This window comes from Halictus rubicundus, chromosome 18 (genome assembly GCF_050948215.1).
Source record: "Halictus rubicundus isolate RS-2024b chromosome 18, iyHalRubi1_principal, whole genome shotgun sequence".
Lineage (NCBI taxonomy): Eukaryota > Metazoa > Arthropoda > Insecta > Hymenoptera > Halictidae > Halictus > Halictus rubicundus.
The window spans coordinates 7,840,909-7,861,813 of record NC_135166.1 but is presented as its reverse complement, the minus strand read 5'-3'; the positions used below and the strand labels follow the sequence as shown (position 1 = coordinate 7,861,813).

Below are 20,905 nucleotides of genomic sequence, written 5' to 3'. Positions count from 1 at the left end.
TAGTTATGGCAATTGAAGACGGAGTAGTGCATGATTTAGCTTATAATTTGCAAACATAAATAGACACAATTTACGGAAAAATACGTCGCGAAAATGCTAGTGCGGCGTTTTTACGCTTCGAGTAAGTTACAAAATATTCAACGTCCGTTTACGAAAAAGGAGATGCAGGCAGTTTGAACGCGGCGTGCTATCGATCCCAGGACTAGTCCTCTCGATCGAAAAAGGTAGCAGCAGCTCTGAGACCCGAGTGGCTATCCTCGTCGCGCTCCATGTCCGAGGTGACCACTTTGACGACGACCACCTCGATGGTGATCAGCAGGAACAGGACCATGAAGGTGGCCATGTTGTACTTCTCCTGTCCCGTGACCACCTTCTCGCCCTCCAGCAACAAGGTGGAAATGATGCCCGACACGAACGCCAACATGGTGGCACGGTTTTCACTTTCGATACCTCGGACGTCCGCCTCATTCACCTCGATGTCTTCCTCCCGCGAGCCACGAAGGATACGCGTCACGGATGAAAAACCAAACGGTAATTTCCGCGGAACAACGTATAATCCATCACACCGGGGTTAATTAGCCGGAAAAACCGCGGTTCTCCTTGTATGCATGCCTGGCGGTCGCTCGCTTTCGACACGGACTCTCGGGCAAGTATGCTGTTCTGCTCGGAGACCGGTCGACTCTCTCGAAGACGATACCCCGGAGACGATTTTCTAAGAGGCCTCGATTCGATTGTCGCGTGCTACCAGCTGGTCCGATCGCCTCGCGCAGTTTTCCCGCCAATTTCTGCAACTGGTCGCAGCCCGGGACGAGGACGAGAATTGCTCGATCAGCGGCGTATTTCGAGCGCCGGTTTCCGGAAGACGGCTCCGTGTTATTTCACCTAGTCCACGTGGTTCTCCGTGAGAGCCTCCGACTCGCTACGTGAATTGTTTATTGGCTCGACCCTGTTAGCCTCGCTTCTGTCGATGAAGAAGTCAACTGGATCGTTGACATTTCAGACGGATGATTCTTCTGTGCTCTCGATCCTTTCTCCTCGCGACCGATCTGTCGCCGTATAATTTCTCGACGACGCTCCCGCCGCGTTGCGCGTCACTCTTTCTCGTTTGTCCCTCCTTCGCCCGAGGTTCGCAGTTCCATCTGGCAATTAAAGGCCGAGCCGAGCCGATTGGGAAACCGCCCAAGGAAATCAGAACCCGCACCGAAGGCGAACTGCGGATTGTTCGTTGGTAATCGATGCGAACCGCGAGCGGATTACTGTAATCTTGCTCCGCGAAAGAAATCACGGTACTGGGTCCCGAATGCGGTTCTACTTCTTCGTACCCTGCTTTCGTTTGCTTCTCCTCGCTTCGCTTTGATCCACGCTGCTCGCACAGGATTCGGAGATAGCGGGGGAAAAAAATAGGTGACGCACTCGCAATCAGATCAAAGAGATCCAATTTTATACGGCGGACTATTCAGCCGGCACGTCGCGAGATAAATCCGTTGGGTCGATCGATATTATTCTTTCCCACCGCGGAGCTCAGTTGAGATTCTTCGTGCATCCGTTGCTTCGCCGAGGTATAAATGATTTCGATGACATCAACTCTTTCACGCGTGGATGACAAAATGGCTTTCCAAGGTTCTCTCGTTCGCGAGTGAACACTTTTACACTTCCGCCAACGTGTCCTCGAAGAACTCGACGCTTGTCTCGATGGAAAACTATTCTCGATTTGAATACTATAAAATACTTTCTCGACACTCTGCCATTCACAAAATTCTTTGGAACACTTCAAAGATATCGCATCACGTCTAGATGCAGTTTAACACTGGATGCAGTCAAGCCTGACGTTGGTCTCTTCGCAAACACTTTCCAAGAGTCCCAAGAAGCTAGATCCAACACACTTTGAACCAGACTACACACAATGGCCACTGAATGTTATACTTCTCTTCAGGACACTATGCAAGATTCTCAGGAAGCTTTTCGAAGGATTAACGGAATCTGTGTCACTTTGAACCACGGTAGACGGCAACTGTTGTATCGCGATTCTTCGACTTTCCAATAGCCGCAGGAACCTCTTCGATTCAACGGCAGACCGGTCGTGAATCGTGGAGCTTGAGAGGCTGGTGCAAGCTCGACCGGAGTCGGAGTCGTGTCGAAAAAGCCACTGGTTCGTTTACAATGGTCTGCGAACCATTTTGGTGGACACCGTGCCGCGGTGTGCCGGTGCTCGTTCCTTTGTGTCGGCCTGCCGGTTTGAAAGTGACAGTGGACTGGTTGCGGGGAAACTCGGTGTTATGCACACGGGCCTTCTCCGATGGTAGGAGATTTCTGGCCGGGCCGCCGAGCCACGGCCATTTCCCCGGGACGCCGCCGGGTTGAGCGCCGCTGTTCACCAATTAATGTGTACTTTCACTGGATTTCGTCCGTTGTGTGCCGTTTTGCGAACGCTGCGCGACCGTACTCGGACGCGCCCACAGCCGGCGAAAATAAGGAACACGGCCACGAACAGCCGAAGGGGTTATACTTTTATTCGAGATTGACGAAATCGTCGCCGGGCCCGATCGTTGTTATAGGTCGAAATCGAAAACCGAGCGTCGGCGTGACGTAACTTCGAAAGCGATTGTTACGTGGTCCATCAACCTTTCACGAGACGACCTACGGTTACCCACTTCGCGCCGAACCGGTGGCTCTTCAGTCTGTTTCGATCCGTTTCCCTTCGAATTTCTGCTGACCGATTTCTATATTTTGCTCCGCCGAGTCTGCTTTTCATCCACGACGTGCGTGGAACGCGTATTTTTATCTTATCTGTGCGAAACAATTTTTCTTTTTAATTTCTTCCTCGCAGCTTATATCATTGCAGTGTTTATCATTTCACTTCATTCTAATTTACTTCGAATTTTTTACGACGGATTCGAATATCTTGTTTCATCGAATCTACTTTTTATTCAGGACACACGTGGAACGGGTATTTTCAACTTGTCTGTGCAGTCGAATTTATTTTTCATTTTTCCGTGCAGCTTGTGCGATTTGTATTTAAAATTTCTCCGTTTTAATTTACCTTGAATTTTTCGCTTTCGAATTCAAACATTTTTTTGTTCTACCGAGGCTGCCGCTTTGTTTACGACTCGCTTGCAATGGTTATTTTTAACTCGTTTATGCAGACGAATTTATTTTTCATTTTTCTGTGCAACTTCGTGGTCGTTGTGGTTAGAAATTACTCATTTTCTTTTCATGTCCTGGTTTTACTGACTGATTTAAATATTTCTTGTTCCATCGAGACTGGATTTTTTACGATGTACAATGAATGATTATTTTTTATTTATTTATACAGTCGGATTTCTTTTTAATGTATTCGTGGAGCCTGCGTGATCGCAGTATTCAAAATTTCCACCTATGATCTACTTCAATTTTTTTGGTAACCGATTTAAATGTTTTTTGTTCTATCGACTCCGGTTTTTGTTTACGATTCACTTGGAACGAGCACTTTTAATTTATCCATAGAGTTTAATTTCTTCTGAATTTTTCTGTAGCGATTGTGTGATCGCTGTGTCAAAAATTTCTTTACTTTGATTTACTTCGACTTTTTGCCGTCTGATTTATATATTTTGCTCTCCAGTATTTGTTTCTTGTTAAAGGTGCTTGTGGAATGGTCATTTTTAATTTATCTATGCAGTCAACTTTGAACAAACTTTGGTCGAACACAGGGCAAATGTTCCTATTATAAATTTTGCGAAAAAAGTAAAGCAAAATAAGAAAATATTACATTGTTATTCGATAAAAAATTAACAATTCATTGTTGAAAAGGTTATTGTTATTAAAAACTTAAAAATTGTCAAAAAATAATCAAATTCATCAACAAGAAAGGTTAACGAAAAGAATAATTTTAAGAAATTCAGTTGATTTCAGTGTGGTATTTTTCCAAGGTAAAAAGTAATCAACAGCTTGTAAAAAGTAACACATTGTAATATCCAATATACCAAAGAGAATAATCAAATTTAAAAAAAAATACATAGCAATTTTATTGGTAATATGAAGAAAACATACCGCCAAATGACATTTTTATTACATCTTATTGAAATTTTCAGTTTTTACAGTAAATGGAAATTTTTTAATTTTCACGACGAGTATACACGTCAACCGCAACGCAATAGACTTTTAGCTTGACGTGTATACACGTCAAACGCAGTTAACTGGATAAAAACATTATAATATTACTTTGACCTATATTGAAACCTCTTATGCTCATTGGGTTATATAAAGTGGCTACTTTCAGTTCAGAATGATAGAAAATTATTTCTTCCTGATTCGTTTCGAAGTTCACTCGAACGATTTTAATATTGTATGTAATATAACTACTTTGTTATGCCAATTAATGCAACAGTCGCTTTTTACAATATTACAAACCGCTTGACTGCTTCTCCTTTCACATTCCTGATTAAAATTAATGGTTCAAATTTTTGAACTGCTTTAAAAACAATGTTTTTTAATTCTTCTCAAGTCTGCGAATTTTATGACAAAAATGAGTCGACGAATTTTAAAACGGTGGAGGCATTGACAAGTTTCAGAATATCTACATAACGTCCGCATCTTATTAAAATTACTACGGAAAGAGGAATTTTTATTCGTGCTCTGTCCTCTGCAATTTATGCAGAAAAGCCTTTATTTTGCATGAAGATCTAAAGGTCTATTTATAATAGTTCAACACAATCAAGTATTACTCAATCGTTTTGTAGCGTAAAAACCGCGAATATTTTCCACGCAATTTTCTACTGCTTAACGAGTCCATAATAAAAACAAGCGAATCACCTAGCGTGAACAGGCCGACTAAAATTTCTTCATTATTTCCTCAAACATTAGCTTCAGCTGCCTAACAGTCCACGTTTCGTTGCTCTACAAAGATTTCCTAGATACGGAACTCAACCGACAATTTTAGAACACGATCTCCGATAAGAAGATCGATTGTGCCACGCCGCTGATTTCACCTGACTCTTCTCTGCGCGATTAACGTTGTCGTCAACGTTTTTGTCGACGACAGTATCGCCGACGTCTGCGGAGATTCAACGGAAATATCTCGGAAACGTATTCGATCCGAGACGTTTGGAAACACACTGTATAATCTCCGATAGAACCACAACAAAAAAATAGAAATAACATGAATATTTTGTAAAAATCATTGTCGCGAGTCTTTGTCTCGATGTTACGGCGCAAGGGGTTAATGGGCGAAGAAAGTTGTATGCTGTTCGTTTATTTGAAAAATATTATTTGTTGAACGCTCGTAAAGTTTTTACGTCGCGAAGTATCTTCGAAAAGAGGCCTATTCACGAGGCTCATAAAATCTTTTCGAAAAATTATTCACTGGGGGACTTTCGATTCGCTGCGTTCGCCTTGAACAGAAGTCACCACACATTACTCAGGGCCCGGAAGAGCCTTGCCGCTTAGGAGTCGAGCTTGGTCACGTTTCGCGTGCATAAAATTAAAAAGCAATCGGCCGGGAGTCGAAACGTGCAGACTTCTGACCTTTCCGAGGCTCCTTAAGGAGGCCTCATTTGCAACTTCGGCGATGCTGCCGGCTACAAGTCGCCTAAGTTGGACCTGCTAGCGCCGGAGTACATACATACTAACCGTAATAGGATCGTGGGCGAGGAATGTCCGCTAATCGCGATAGATTGATCGATATCTGATATAAATTGCTGAATTCTTCTATCGTTTTATCGTGGATTAAGAATATCCCGTTGAGTCACGGGTAGATTACGAATTGCGCGTGTAGCGGCTAGCTGGGCGCCGGAAGAGAAATCTTCAGCGCACCAGCGCCAAGAAAGATTTATGGTTTGCACAGCATAAGACGCTATTTGTGAGAAAACGTCTTTAACGTTTTTGGCCACTTAGCGGACAGATGTGTCCTTGTAGTTCCTAGCGACGAACTCAATAGCGCAAGTGGACGCCATAAATTTTGGGTAGTCTAAGGGTCTCCAGCCTAGAGTGTCCCAGCGACGCGTGCCTGGTTTCTATCACCCGGGAAAGCTGGGCCCGTTGACGTAAGCCAGCAGTCACGTACCGCACTTAGCACGGGGCCCGGAAGACACCCCGCTGCATCACCAAAATTAGATTTTTAACAGAACGACACGCTCACCCTTCTCACGCACGAGAGGCGTGGAACGTGGGCGTGTTATGCAAAATGCACGGATTGGTGGAAGTTCCCCGCAAGGACTTCCACCAATCAGCCGACAAGCATTTTTGAAGATATAAGGCAGAGACTACCGACGCGAGAAGGGAGTCACGAAGTCGAGACACAGCCGCGTATCCGCCGAGTGACTTAGAGCTAGTCCGGTCGTTGCTAAGTTGCAATAACAGTTCAACCGCGAGTCGAAGCGAATCGCCGGTTTTAGTCGAACCACCCCGGACGCTCTCGCGACATCACTCTTTATTGTAAATAAACGACTCAGTCACGTACACCTGATTTGAACACTCATTCTAAGGCACCCGCCTTATATAACCCTGTTCCTTCACGCGCAATCATGACACAATTCTCTAGAACCGAATGTACCGAAGACAATCCGTTAGTAAAACACGCGGACAAACGGAAATTAAACGACGTTCTTTTGCCCTTATGTGTACCTTCGGCAAATCGACAATACACTGAGTCAATATCCGATACCGCTAAAACCTTTTATTTCACAATTTTACGAGCTTCAAGCACAACGTGGTCGAACAATTTATCGATAAAAAAAGAACAGTCCAAACGCAAACAACTTTTCACATCACAGACATAGAGAAACGAGTTCTATCTGAAACATCAATCTTTAACTCTCCGTATGTTATGCCGGAGTCATTCGTGACCCGTCGCGATGGGGATAAGCTCGAGCGACCGTCAATATGTACAATTTTACTTCGATATACGATTACGCTTTTTATTTAGAAATAAGAAAATCGCTATCCCCTCTTCTTCCTTTACATTCGATATACGACGAAAGACGATCCCGAGCAATCGCCTTATACCGAAAGAAGACTGTAGAGAAATATTGGCGTGGGTCAGAAATGACACCGGCATAGGCCTAGACTCGCAGGAGTCCGAGGGTTAATGACAAGCGTAAAAAGCTGCGCATTATTATCACGGCGGAGTTTTATGTACAATAAAAATTGTTTACATTAACACATTCGCGACCGCTGAAGTGAATTCACGTCATTTTAAACTCTATTTCTGATTGCCGCTGACGTGAATTCACGTCCTGCAATTTTTGTTTCTGAATGCGGCAACATTAGGCGCGTTAATGGGATTGGATTTAAATTTAAATTATCAATTAATTTAATAAATTAATTAATCCTTGCTTTAGCGATACAGGTTTGCGGCAACCAGTTTCAGAATTTCATTATTTTCGCCGGTACTCAGTATTAGAAACGGAAATAATTTGCCGGTTGCGAATGTGTTAATACAAGGAGGCAACGCTAAAGAACAATCGAAGAAGAAGGAGGATGATGAAAGTAGTGAAACATTTTCTGCACTATGGTCATTTTTATGAGTAAAGAGATGGATTTCGAGAAGAATCGAAGATGCCCGTATCTCATGGAGCTCCCAAAGATTAGCCTCAGCTACGTGAAGCAAGGCAACTCGAAAACTGGAATATATGAATCTAATTAGCGCGAGCGGCTTCCGGTTTCGAAAACAACGTGATCGCAACGCGAACGATTACGTGCTCCGCGACGGTTTCGTGAGAACGCTCCAATTAGGAAACGATCCTCGCCAGTAAATAATAATACGTGTCACGTTTACGGGGCCCTGTACGCGCGGAAATTGATACGTCTCGCTTTTCATTTCCGTGCGATTTCGCGATTTCGCGTTTCCATTAGCAGCGCCGTAAATTCCTGTCTGCGCGAGAAACTTTTAGCTCTGGCTTGACCTCGATGATCCGGATTTTCACGGTTTCCACGACCCGGCATTCTCGTCGCGCTGTTATCGGAGCAACCGGCCTGTAAAAACACACAGCACGTTAACTTACGAAGCCTTGAACGCTGTTTCCAAACACCGGGAAACCCATTTTGCAGAATTGTCGTCGAGTTGCACGAAAATTTCCGCTGGCGTTGACTTTTCATGTTCCGAATATTGTTCCACACAGAGTTTGTCAAGTGCTGTTTTCGAGAAAATTGGGTTTGGAAAGTTTGCTATGTGCAATACCAATTTTTCCCCACAGTATTGTCATTTTTAAAATTTATGTTCGGTGGCTTCGGCGGATTGGTTCTTTTTTAAATATCAATTTTTAATAATTTCGTCATTAACATATCAATGCGTGAACTAAATGTCTCTTAACCCTTTGCACTCCGAAATTTTGTAAACACCTGTTAAATGTCGCTTCAGCCTCTACATAGGTGTGCGAAGGATTCATGAATGGATTAATCTCCTTCAAATTTTATACACTTTTAGAATAGAGACCATTTTGTCTTGTAAATTAGGATTATCTGAATATCGACGACAGCTTTTTGGTTATTGCGTGAAGAATTCACAATTTTAATGAATTTCATCGACGATAACATTGTAAATAGATCTCTATTTATGAAAAGTAATGTGCTATTGGAATCAAGCCATCGTGCAATAATTTAAATAATACTGAAGATAATTGCATAAAAGTTACACTGCGTCATCTTGAAATATAGTCACCAAAAAATTTAAAACATTTGATATATAATCACCATTTTGATCTCACAAATTGTCTAAAATTGATGGCTCTAAATGGGAACACACCTGTAAGTTAAGTTTTGTTCAAAATTAGTATGTAGTTTAGTCTAGTTTATTCAGGGAGCACGAGATTATATAAAATGGCGTATTACGTTATATAAAATTGTGTAAGAGCAAGGCGGTATAGAGCAATGGCTTCGAATGTTTATATTGTTAGAATTGTTTTCTTCGAACACAAATCGTTTGCCAGGAAAATACAGGACAGCCAAATGCGAAGCGTTTCCCGACAGTAACACCAGTAGCGCGAGTTTCAACATGCTTGTTAGTGCGAACATCAATATTTTGGTTACGTGTTTCAGTCGGCAGGTTTTTCCATTCTGAGAACCGAAGTTCCGCGTTCGTTTACGAATCCCGTGCTCAAAGAGAGGTTCGTTTATCAGCGACCGGGACGACGCGTTCCCGGTTCGAGCTTCCGTCGACGTTTCACAAGTCCACGTGCTGAAGTAATCCAGTTACATAACGGTCGTGTAATTTCTTCTCTCTCTTGTTGTTCCTCTGCTTACATAATAAACACATTCGCGTATCGAAAGCGGCTGTCGTCTGCGCTAGACGCCAGCCAGGAATCGAAGGGGTCTAACATTTCTTGCTTTCTACAAATTATTCGTCGACCGTTCGGTAATCTTCCTTTCATGGCGGCGCGGCGCGGCGCACAGTGGGCAATTTGGACGAAATCGGATTCAAAATCAAAGAACTTTCGATAGAAATGAGGTAGAGCGATGAAACTTTTTTTAAATTAAAGCTGAAACTTTGTAGAATATGGGAAAAAATAGGGAGATTATGGTACGAACGTTTTTTAACCTTGAGAAAATTCGTTAAACTTGCACAATTTCAAGAAAATTATGGGTTTTCCAATACCACATGCAGAAAAAATTTTTTTTTAACATGCTATACATCATTTCCCATAGATTTTTTCACGCTGATTTCAAATCTGGTCTCAAAATTTGTCTACGATCTCAGGATTTTGCAAAAAATAGATTTTTGCGACAAAAACTAATGAAGTCATTTTTTCGTTGAAATGATTGGATGGTAATAATCTCTCTATTTTTCCCATATTTTACAAAGGTTCAGCTTTCATCTAAAAAAAATTTCATCGCTCTACCTCATTCCTATCGAAAGTTCTTCGACTTTGAATCCGATTTCGTCCAAATTGCCCACTGTGCGGCGTCCCAAAAATCGAGGACTCCATAATCCTCGCCTGAAGGATCGAATGTATGAGTGAAAGTCACTGTACACTTTTTAGCCTGGGATTTGACTCCCGTCTGTCTCATTGTTTAATAAACTTCGACTGCAAATTTAGACTGTACATTTTTATGAAAAATTTAAATTGTCCAATTGCAGGAAATAGTAGTTGAATTATAATGCATTTCCTCTTTTAATAATTTTAATAACATGATATACGAACATGATTCAACTCTTCCAATGTCTCTACAGGTTTCGACCAATGCATTTTTGTGATAAATGTATAAAATCCGCAGTCTGCTTGTAACATAGGGTCAGACTTTAAATTGAAGATACGGCAGATTTTAAATTAAATACGGTAAACCCGAGTAGTATATTTACTTTTCTTCGCTTATCCTCATCTTTTTATCACTTTATAGCAAGCGTGCATTTACTGCAGTGTGAAATTCGTTTTCCATCGAGCAAATTATTGATCATAAATAGGCTCGGATAAGTATAATTGCGAAAGTAATCGTAAAGCAAGATGCAACAACGTCGTGCTAATCCTGCATGAAAATGTGTGAAATACAAGAAAACGATTACATAAATAAACACTAGCGGCGTTTCTACTTTAGTTCGATCGCAAGAAATTCACCAGTTAGCGAGCAAAACGTTCGCTCAATCAGACTTTCACAGAATGATCTATGAAAATGGGAATTCGTATATAGGTCTACAGTCCAGGAATTATAGAGATGAATCCACAAGGTAGAACATTTTCAGATTATCGCGTATAGTAGGCCAGACGTTGTAGAGGTTGCTGATTATCGTTTTGTACCGTTCCAAATATACAGTGGCTCACGAAAGTATTCGAACGCTTACGTTTACAAATTTTAATGAATAAAATAAGATGTACTAAACTAATCTGTATAGAACAATTTGGTATCTGTAGTAAGGGGGAAGTCTCAAGATTATGTCAGTAAAATTTGAAAAGGATTCAAAAACGTAGGCAGAAGTTATGATATATTTATTAGAAACACGTATAATAAGTGACTCACAAAAGTATTCGAACGCTGTAACGCTGTTGATATGTTTTCATCTTCCTTAGAAAGGAATGTACACATTACTACTACATGAAAACATTGGTACGTTCAATTGATTTTAAGGCATCGTTTCCGTAACAGCAACGTAGAACTGTGCACAGTAGTAGTTAAAATGAAGACTAAAAAGTCAGAAACACAAAATTGTGAAAGAGAAATGATACGTCGATTGCATAAGGATGGAAAATCATATAACGAGTTTGCAGAAATTATAAACAGAAGTAAGTCTACAACACATTATATTATTAAAAAATCAAAAAACGAAGGAACAATTGCGAACAACGCTCGATCAGGTCGACGAAGGAAATTAACTGAATGAGAACAGAAAATTATCATTCGCGAAATAAAAAAAGATTTTAATATATCCGCTCCTAAACTCACAAATATGGTAGCTGATATGTTTCATAAAGAAGTTCATCCCGAATTATGTCGACGAATCTTACGAAATAATGATTTTCATGGCAGTATACCACGAAAGAAGCTATATATTAATGCGGCAAATCGAAAAAAAGACTGGCTTTTGCAAAAGCATATCTCAATAAAGATCATTTTTTCTGGGATAAAGTCATCTTTTCGGATGAGTCTAAATTTAACATCTTTGCCTCAGATGGTCAAAATGATGTTTGGAGAAAACCAAATACGGAATTGGAAATTAAAAATTTACACCAAACAGAGAAACACGGAGGTGGATCGGTTATGGTGTGGGGGTGCATGGCAGCAAGTGGCACCGGAAATTTGATATTCATTGATGGAATACTCGATAAATATAAGTATTTAAATATTTTAAGGAACAACCTTAAAGAAAGTGCCCGCAAATTAGGATTATTGGAAGACTTCCACTTCCAACAAGATAACAATCCCAAGCATACTGCAGGAATTGTGAAAGAATGGATCATACATAACACACCACATATGTTAACTACTCCACCGCAAAGTCCAGACATAAATCCAATTGAAAATTTATGGGCTGAAGTCGGAAAAAGATTAAATAAATATCGAATAACTTCAAAGGAGGTATTGAAACAAAAAATCATAGAAGTATGGAATTGCATTGAGTGTACTTTTACAAAATCATTGGTTTATAGTATGGAACGTCGATTGAGATACATCGTTACTGCTAAAGGTGGTCCAACAAAATATTAACATTAAATAATGTAATAATATATGTAGCGTTCGAATACTTTTGTGAGTCACTTATTATGCGTGTTTCTAATAAATATATCATAACTTCTGCCTACGTTGTTGAATCCTTTTCAAATTTTACAGACATAATCTTGAGACTTCCCCCTTACTATAGATACCAAATTGTTCTATACAGATTAGTTTAGTACATCTTATTTTATTCATTAAAATGTGTAAACGTAAGCGTTCGAATACTTTCGTGAGCCACTGTATCTAGCAAATATTGACCAGGAAGCTCGTAAGCACCGCGCGCTTCTTCAATTTGTCGCGTCTTTTTTCCACGTGGGCGTTCTCGTCCACGAAATTAGTAGCTAATCGCACAATTACCCGCAATTCATTCGATAGTACGCAGCGGAACAGCGACCGTTTGCAATGTTTGCGCGACGTCGGTCAACTCGATATTGATTGATGTCCTATTAGTCCGTTTGCTTGCGTATTAGGCACCGAAAATAGCACGATGGGGGTCGAATTCGATCGCGGAAAAAGTTCCGTGACGACAAAGGTCCGATTCGTCAACAGAACCTCGTCATCGCTAAAAGGGAGAGTCGAATTGTAATGAAAAACAAATAGGGTATTAGCCCCCCGTATGCTATGACAGAGTCATCGGTGACCCGTCGCGGTGGGGATAATGCGTACAATTTTATTCCGATATAAGACGACGATTTTTATTTCGAAATAAGAAATACGAGGAAAGCCGGTCCCGAGCCTTATATCGAAAGAAACCTGTAGTGAAGTATCGGTGTGGGCCAGAAATGACCCCAGCATAGGACTAGAACTCGCAGGAGTCCGAGGGTTAAGTAACGATTGGAAGAACCAATACCGAAGAATAAACCATTTCATTGGACACATGTTCAACCATACGTTTGAAAGGCAGGGAAAAAATCAATTTTATCGCGATAGCGAGACTATCGCTTAATTGTTGTTCATTAGCACACGCCACGTGCGCCTAAAATTCGTCGGACAACTTCCACAAACTTTGTCCAATTTCACGTTGACCGCAGACAGACTGCCATTGGTCGTCGAGAGCTCGGTTCACGTAATCGGCTCGAAGATTCGACGGCAGCCACCGAGCATAATTACATCAGGCAAGAAACGCGCGAGAGCTGGCCAAACCCAGTGAACACTCTGTGTCCACCGTAAGTATCTTCGAGGGCCGAGCAATTAACATTCTCGGCTCGGTGAACCGATGAAACTGCGAACACCGTGGTTTAGAGCACCTCGGGCACGGTCCCGATTCGCTCAGGCTCGCCATGGCCGATCCCTCGCTATCGCAGAAAACCGTTAACCTCGATCTTCTTGCGATCGATAGAAAGTACGGGCGCGTTCGCGGCCAGAGTCGCGGCTCGATCGATCGTTCGAGTGTCTGTTGTCGTTTCCGGCCGACAGATCGTCGCACGGTTGTCTGGAAAGTGGTTCTTGCGTGGTCGAAATCCATATTCAATGCCTCACAAAAGGTTTCCTTTTCACTAATCCCCCTTCCTCGGAATGAAAATTCTCGGTTTCATTTCCTTTTTCTAGACACCGTGCACCGTTCGATTTCTATCTCGTGTTGTATTACAAATTAATTTGTGGCCCTGTCTTCATTCTGTTATTCATCTACAAACAGTCGAGACACATTCAAGCTGTAAAAATAGTCCCCATAATTTTCTATACATTCTATACATTATTACACACGACTGATGAATAGACAAAAAAAAACGTCTTGGTAGAATTCAAACAATGGTGACATCAAAACAATTTAAGATTGTCAATATATTGTCTTCGGATAATTAAGATTGTTAAAGAAGAAACGGAAGGTCTATATGGTTATTGTTTCTTGTAATTGAACTTAGAATATCCTTTGTATACGAGTAGATACATTTTCCTAGCCCGCAGGAGAAGTAATTCTTGGGGTGAAGTAATAATTCTTTTTTCAAATAAACGCTCTTAAGGGCCAAGGGTAGTCAGGTGACTTTTGCAGAGTCAGCAGGTCGGTAACTGCTGTATAATTTCCATTGACAGCCTTCAGACACCGACTTAAGATCCGTATTGGTCTTGATCCGACGGGTCTTAAGTCTGTGACTAAACGTATCACATTTTTTGTCTGTATTATCGATATCACGAATTCTGACGCCAGAAACGTGCTTCAAGTTTTTGGCTTTATTTCGCAGAGAATCAAGACAAAATGAAGCTCAATTTGTAGCTGGAGATATTTTTTAGCGCGCGCTACCCCCGATTTCATCCAGAAAACTCGTCCAATGGCGTAAAAATGCTTGGATTCCACGGCATGCACATCGTCGATTTTTGGTCTACTTTTAACGCTTATATTACCAAATATCTGCATAATCTCGTCAGCTCGTGACCAACGCGCGCTAGATTGAACCTTCCTCTGTCGAATGAGCCCTTTCCCAGCGAAAAATATTCTCATATATGGACAGAAAGTTGAGGCACGTAAAACCATTTTTCGCCCAAATTTGTCGGTAATGTAGTCACTCTACCTTATCGTGAATTACGGAGTCTTGGCTCTTAATTTTGATCACGAAGAAACGCTTTCCAGACCACTGGTTGCCGCCGCGGGCGTTCTTACCGTTTCTCGTGCTTTCTCCGACAGAGGATGGTCCGCAGCAAGAAAATTTTGATCAACCGCCTCGCCTCGCCTGATTTCATGAAGCACTCGGGATCCTTCCTTCGATCCAGCTAACCACCGACCATCCAGAACACGGATTTCGCGATAAAAATCACCACCGATAAAGATCTCAGCAAACGGCACTGTTTCAGTCTCTCCTAGCGATCACTATTGCTAATTTATTTAACACGTTCGCTATCGATGTCACGCAAATACGACTGTCGCAATTCCCTGCGCAAAGAAACTTAAATTTATGACTGTCTTCTTGCCAAATCTCTCTCATGTTTTGGAAAGGTCATATTTTGGGTTGAACGTGTTGAACGCCGAACTGGCAGCCATAATAGAACTACATAATCGAAACAATCTACGCAATGAAACAAAAATGAAACATTTGCAGTTCCTCATAGCTAGACTTCACGTACTCGCGTCGAGATCAAATGCGAGAAATTTTCGGGTTCAGTAAAATTGACCATCGCTTCGGTATTAAAATAATAAAATCATTGTTAGTTCTTCATTGTGATTAGTAGACTACATGTACTCGTACCGAATTCAAATGCGAGAAATTTGTCGAGTACGGTAAAATTTATCGTTGCTTCGGTATTAGAATAATAAAATCATTCTCGGGGAAGCTCGGTTGAAAATGAATTTTTAAAATCCAGGCAGAAGAGCGTCAGCTGTGGCGTGACGCGACAGTCAACGTGTTAACAAAATATCGCAACCGTGTGGACTGTTACGAACCGACACAACGTCGAGCGGGCTAGGCAACGACACCAGAACACCGAGTGTAAATTCCGTGATTTTTCCAAAGAGCCAATTAAGGCTCGAAAATCACAGGCACCGTTGTCCGATCGATTTGCAGGTTTTTTCCTGTCGAACAAAAAAGAACCGCACTCTAACGGCAACAGATGTGGTAGAACAGAACGGCCGACTGACTATCCGCGACACGTAGCATCTCAACAATGAGGCAGCTGTTGTTCGGCTCCCCGTACGGTTCCTCCTCTGCTTCCGGTCCCCCTACACGCCGGTCGAACCTATTGTTTAATATGGTTTGATACGTCGGCCATTGTGTAATGGCGTTTTATCATTAAACGACACCCGTTTCGCGGTCCGCGCCTACCTGTGCGATCCGACGGAGCCGTTTCCTCGCCTCGTCTTCTTACACCTTTGCGACACCCCCCTCCCGCTCCTCTTCAAGACTCCCGCCTAGTTGTTCATCCTCTGGGTCGATGATACTGTGGAACCGACTGTCGAGACACGCATCACTAATCGCACGACCGCATATACAAGCTTCCGGTCCTACGGCGGATCCACGAACCGATACTGACCTCACGTGCCAGCCGAGGTTACACGTGGACACACCTGTCGCCGGACACGCCACGTTCGGGCACAGGTAAGACGCTAACTTTCAACCATCAAATCGCTGTGCACTTCGCTTTGACCTTTGCATGTCTCTATCACTATCTTTTTAATCTCTTAACCTTTGTGCTTCAATGTCGTCTTGAATCCTTTTCTTGCTTTATTTCTTTGTTTTACTCTACTCTAATGGGATTGGCCGCTAATTGTATCGACCCACCTCTCGAAAACGCTTAAAATCGCTCGACTTTAAACGCGCGTAACTTTTGAACCGGTGAATTCCTCGCTTCGAAACTTCGATTTTTGGCATTTTTTCGTCAAGATATGGAGGATTAAATAACAAAAAGTTAAAAATCTCTGAGTTGCCAAGGCGAAGTTAAGCCCACTTTTGTCATAAATGCATTGAATCCGCAACAGAAAATCTCACTGTCTAGTATCAATATCGTAAGTTTGTATATCCGATTTGCAACATCACCGACCAGTTCCCTCTTTCCTCGCAATTTCCAGTTTAAGAATTTCTCAAGCATCGGATGCGATGCGCCAACTCCTTCGAGCATCATTTCTTCCAGCGTGATTCAATCATTTTAATTTCATATTCATCCGCCTGTTCGCGTATCGTTCCACGCAATCGTACCTTACGAAAGTCTCTTCTGCGACTTCCCGCGATCGTTTCTCGAGTCTGTATTTCGTTTCGCTGTTGCCATGGCACGAGTCTTTCGCATTTCTGCTTCGGGGCAAACGTCAACCGGCAAAATGCGAACATCCTTGGTCGTACGCGACTCCTTTGGTAAATAGAGTAAATACTCCCACGAGGGGGATAACGCTCATTAAAATTCATGTTATCAGCCGCTTCCTCCGTTTCCTATATTACGTCGAGGAAGCATGGGGTTGGATATAACTGTTTTCGTAACGGCCGTCAAATTTCAACGAACCCGCCGCGAATACATTACAATTCCCGTGGGCGTTAGCATACATCGGCCGCATTCTTAAACGCCTTCGTACCTCGTGCTTGGATCGCCGTGTAAATTCCCTATCGTCTGCCGGAGCATTGTCTCCAATCGGCGTTACTGCCAATACTGCTGTGTTATTGTTATTGAGTAACCTGTTACTCGAGCCGAGAACTTCGAAAATTCACGTTTGAAATTATTTTTCGCATTGGTTTCGACAAACGAATTCATCATATGTCTTTGCACTCGTCTGTCTGAGGCACCATTAAAAATTATTATATTATAATTAAGTGCATTTCTTAACTTGTTACGTGTCTTTGTATGTAATTCAAAACAATTCAAGACTCCGTAAATTCGTGATAAGGTAGAGTGACCACGTTACCGACGAAAACAGGCGAAAAATGGTTTTACGTGCCTCAAATTTTCGTCCTTATTTGAGAATATTTTTCGGTGGGAAAGGGCTCATTAGAAAGAGGAAGGTTCAATCTAGCGCGCGCTGGTCATGAGCTGACGAGATTATGTAGATATTTGGTAATATAAGCCTTAGAAGTAGGCCAAAAATTGCCGATATGCATGCCGTGGAATCCGAGCATTTTTATGCCATATGGATGAGTTTTCTGGATGAAATCGAGAGTAGCGCGCGCTAGAAAATATCTCCAGCTACAAATTGAGCTATATTTTGTCTTGATTCTCTGCGAAATAAAGCCAGAATTCATAATATCGATAATACAGAGCAAACAATGTGACAAGTTTAGTCGGATCAAGACCAAGGCGGATTTTAAGTCTGTATCTGAAGGCTGTGAACGGAAATTATACAGCAGTTACCGACCTGCTGACTCTGAGAAAGTCACGTGACTACCCCGGGCCCTGAAATGTCTTTGTATTTACAGTAGAACCCTGCCCGTCGCACGAAACGCGATCGAAAACGCGTGCAGAAATGGAGGTTGTGCAACGAAAGAGGTAATCAATTGCGCAATCTGTTTATCCACTTTCGTATTTCCCCACTCCCTTGCTCGGAATATCATATAGCCACCATACTCCCCACCACGAGTTCCAGAACTTCTAACAACTCGTGGTGGGAGTCGAGGATTCCCTGCAATAAACGAGGTTGCAACGAGCGAGGTTCTACTGTAATAAATTGCGAAACGGTCAAGTGCGGTATGAGTTTCATATAAACAAAATGAAAAAGATCGTATTTAACAAAAATATTCTAAATCAGATGACATGTCCAATTACTGGAGTCAAAATAGCCTCAAGCGAAAATGTGTATGTATGTGCTCTTTTGAATAATGAATGTGTTTATACTCGTCTGCCCACGAAAATTGGGAACGCATACGTAAGCAATAAACCGCTTAATAATTGCTGTGAATAGCCTTTTTTCCACGCACCGAATGTAATTGGCAATTTTTGCGTCACGCGAGTGGCATTATCGGAAAGGTAGAAAATGGAGGAGATACTTGTTAGCGTCGGCTGTTAATTGGGAGGCATAGCGGCGGGATCCACGTCGATCACGAACGCGTTGTTTGACAGCGGTTTTCACGGGAAACAGACCACGCGCCAACGGTTTCGATTGTTCTCGATGTGTGTCGAAGGAACGAGAACGATGCAAAGGATCGTGAGAGCGTCGCGATCGGAAGACGAAGCCGATAGAACGCTTCACAACGCCCGCAGATCGCGTGTTCCAGTGCGATGAACTGTAATGATCATTCGCGACGCGTACAAGGCGCTTCGGAACGCATTAACGAACGAACTGCATTCAATGATCCTTAACTCTCATCCGACCCGTCAATTTGACACATATTTCATCACTCCTGTTTCGTTAGTAGACTGCCGGCTTTATGCGTTTATGGCAAAAATGGATTGGTCGAATACAAAGGACATTAAAAGAAATAAATCATGTTGTTATATTATTCCCCTCTTATTAGAATTATTGAAAATGTATTTTCATTATTGAAACTTACATTATTGAAAATGTAGTTTTATGTAAGAAATGTGAATATGTAATCTCATTCTATTATTTGCAATAGGTAGTGCTTTCTCGGGTAGTTGTAAATTGATTTGGAATTCGAGTCTGCGTTGAAATTAATAGTACAGTGTTTACTCGATATATGTCCGGTCTAGCCACGGACTTGTTTTTCTTTTTTTCTTCGCGTAATATCAGGTTAGAAAAATAAAAAGAAAATTAAATGATTTTTTTTCTTTGTAAGAAAATTATACTACTAAACTACTTCATTTCCTGAAAATTTTCTTCGCGTAATATCAGGTTAGAAAAATAAAAATAAAATTACATGATTTTGTTTCTTTGTAAGAACATTTTCAGGAAATAATGTGAAATTACTCGTTAATTATTAGGTTTAGGGCTAATGAAGGTCAATACTTTTTTACTCAGAATTCGACATTCTTCCATATTTTGGTATAAAAAATATACTATTCATAAAAATACTATACTATTACTATAAAACAAAACTACTACAAAAATACTATGAAACTATACTATAAAAATACTATTACTATTAAAATACTATACTATACTATTCAAATATACTATATCATTTTAAAAAACAAAGTCGACCTTCAAATCTCCGAAACACTTCCACCTGTAAAAAAAAATAAATACACTAAATTGTGTACCCCTTCAGACCATGCAACTTCTGTATACAAAACTTTTTCGTGCAACGCATCTTTTGGAAGTTATATAGGTGTGCAAGTTGCGTGGACCACCCTGTATATAGAGTAACCACTGTACAATCATTGTTACATGTTACAGAAAATTGTAAAAAGTTTTGGATATTGACATAAGGCTTTTTGTCGCGTCTAACCTTGGTTTTGCCTTTTAAACGTAAGAATTATTTTTTACCGTTTAGACAATTTGAGAATAAGAAACAAATTCAGCTGGAAAAACGGCGGATGGAGAAGAGTTAAGCGAGCAGTGATCTTATTTCTCGTCTGTCTTTCTAGCATTTGCACAGTATATAAATTGTTTCATAAACACTTGATTTATAATTTAATGTGTTCATTTAGGAGGGAGCAAGATGGAGGCGTCAGGAAAAAATTGCGTCATAGTACTGTACTTGCCGATGGGACGCAAATATTTACGCGTGACATAGGTAAGTTTCTGTTTTCGTCAACACTATTGGCACGGGTACAGAAGCGTAGCCTTGACATTCTGAAAACCTAAACTATCCTACCGTGGTTTGTAGTGAAAGGAAATTCATTCAGCGTTTTCCATTCAATTTTTCCCGTCCGAAGGATAGTTTTCTTCCGTTTGCTATTGGTAGTTAAACGGTTAACATTTTTATCGTTTGAAATTGCAGAGGGATATATGTTTACCACAAATTATTATACTTGAATTCGAGATCTATATATACCGTAATTTCCTGTGGGAAATATCTCAGGTATTTGAAAAAAGATTTCCGTCTCTTGCCTGGGAAAGGTTAAAATAGTCTCGCTTTAATATCTGACAGAAGGAGAAAGTGTCGAATCATCTTGTCAGAATCGTAATATTATGCTACAATGTTATGCAATCGTATAAAGATAGAACGTTCTCTTGCCATATGCTTTAACAAATATCTGTGGTCATTCTGTAATCAGAAAGTCATTGTTCTTGTAGACCAACGCATTACTTTCAAGCTTTCCTTTTGCAATAAGACATTTCTAGGAACGTTGTACGTTGAATGCTTGTTACCAATTAGATGTGGTAATAAAGAATCGTTTATAGTGACTAGATTCGAAAGTGGTCTCAATTATACCTGACGACTAATTGACAAAAACGTAAGTTACTTCGAAACTTGCTATTTTAGCCATATAATCTTTACTACCTTACGGTGCATAAACGCATAGACATGCAAAACCT

At 41.2% G+C, this 20,905-nt stretch overlaps 1 protein-coding gene across 5 annotated transcripts in view; it reads right to left on the bottom strand.

Annotated features, from left to right (window-relative positions):
* LOC143362968 (uncharacterized) overlaps positions 1-20,905 on the bottom strand; it is a 96,969-nt gene that overhangs the window by 59,183 nt on the left and 16,881 nt on the right. The window contains exons 1-2 of one of the 5 annotated variants that reach the window (XM_076803523.1): positions 15,491-15,704; positions 14,714-14,983 (exon numbers count right to left, since the gene is read on the bottom strand). The exons of 3 other annotated variants lie outside the window; for them this stretch is intronic. In XM_076803523.1, coding sequence (XP_076659638.1) covers positions 14,714-14,793 — 80 coding nt within the window. In that variant the 5' untranslated portion in view covers positions 14,794-14,983; positions 15,491-15,704. Of the gene's footprint in view, positions 1-14,713; positions 14,984-15,490; positions 15,705-20,905 lie in introns of those variants that run through there. One more of the 5 variants, XM_076803524.1, reaches the window with a different exon arrangement.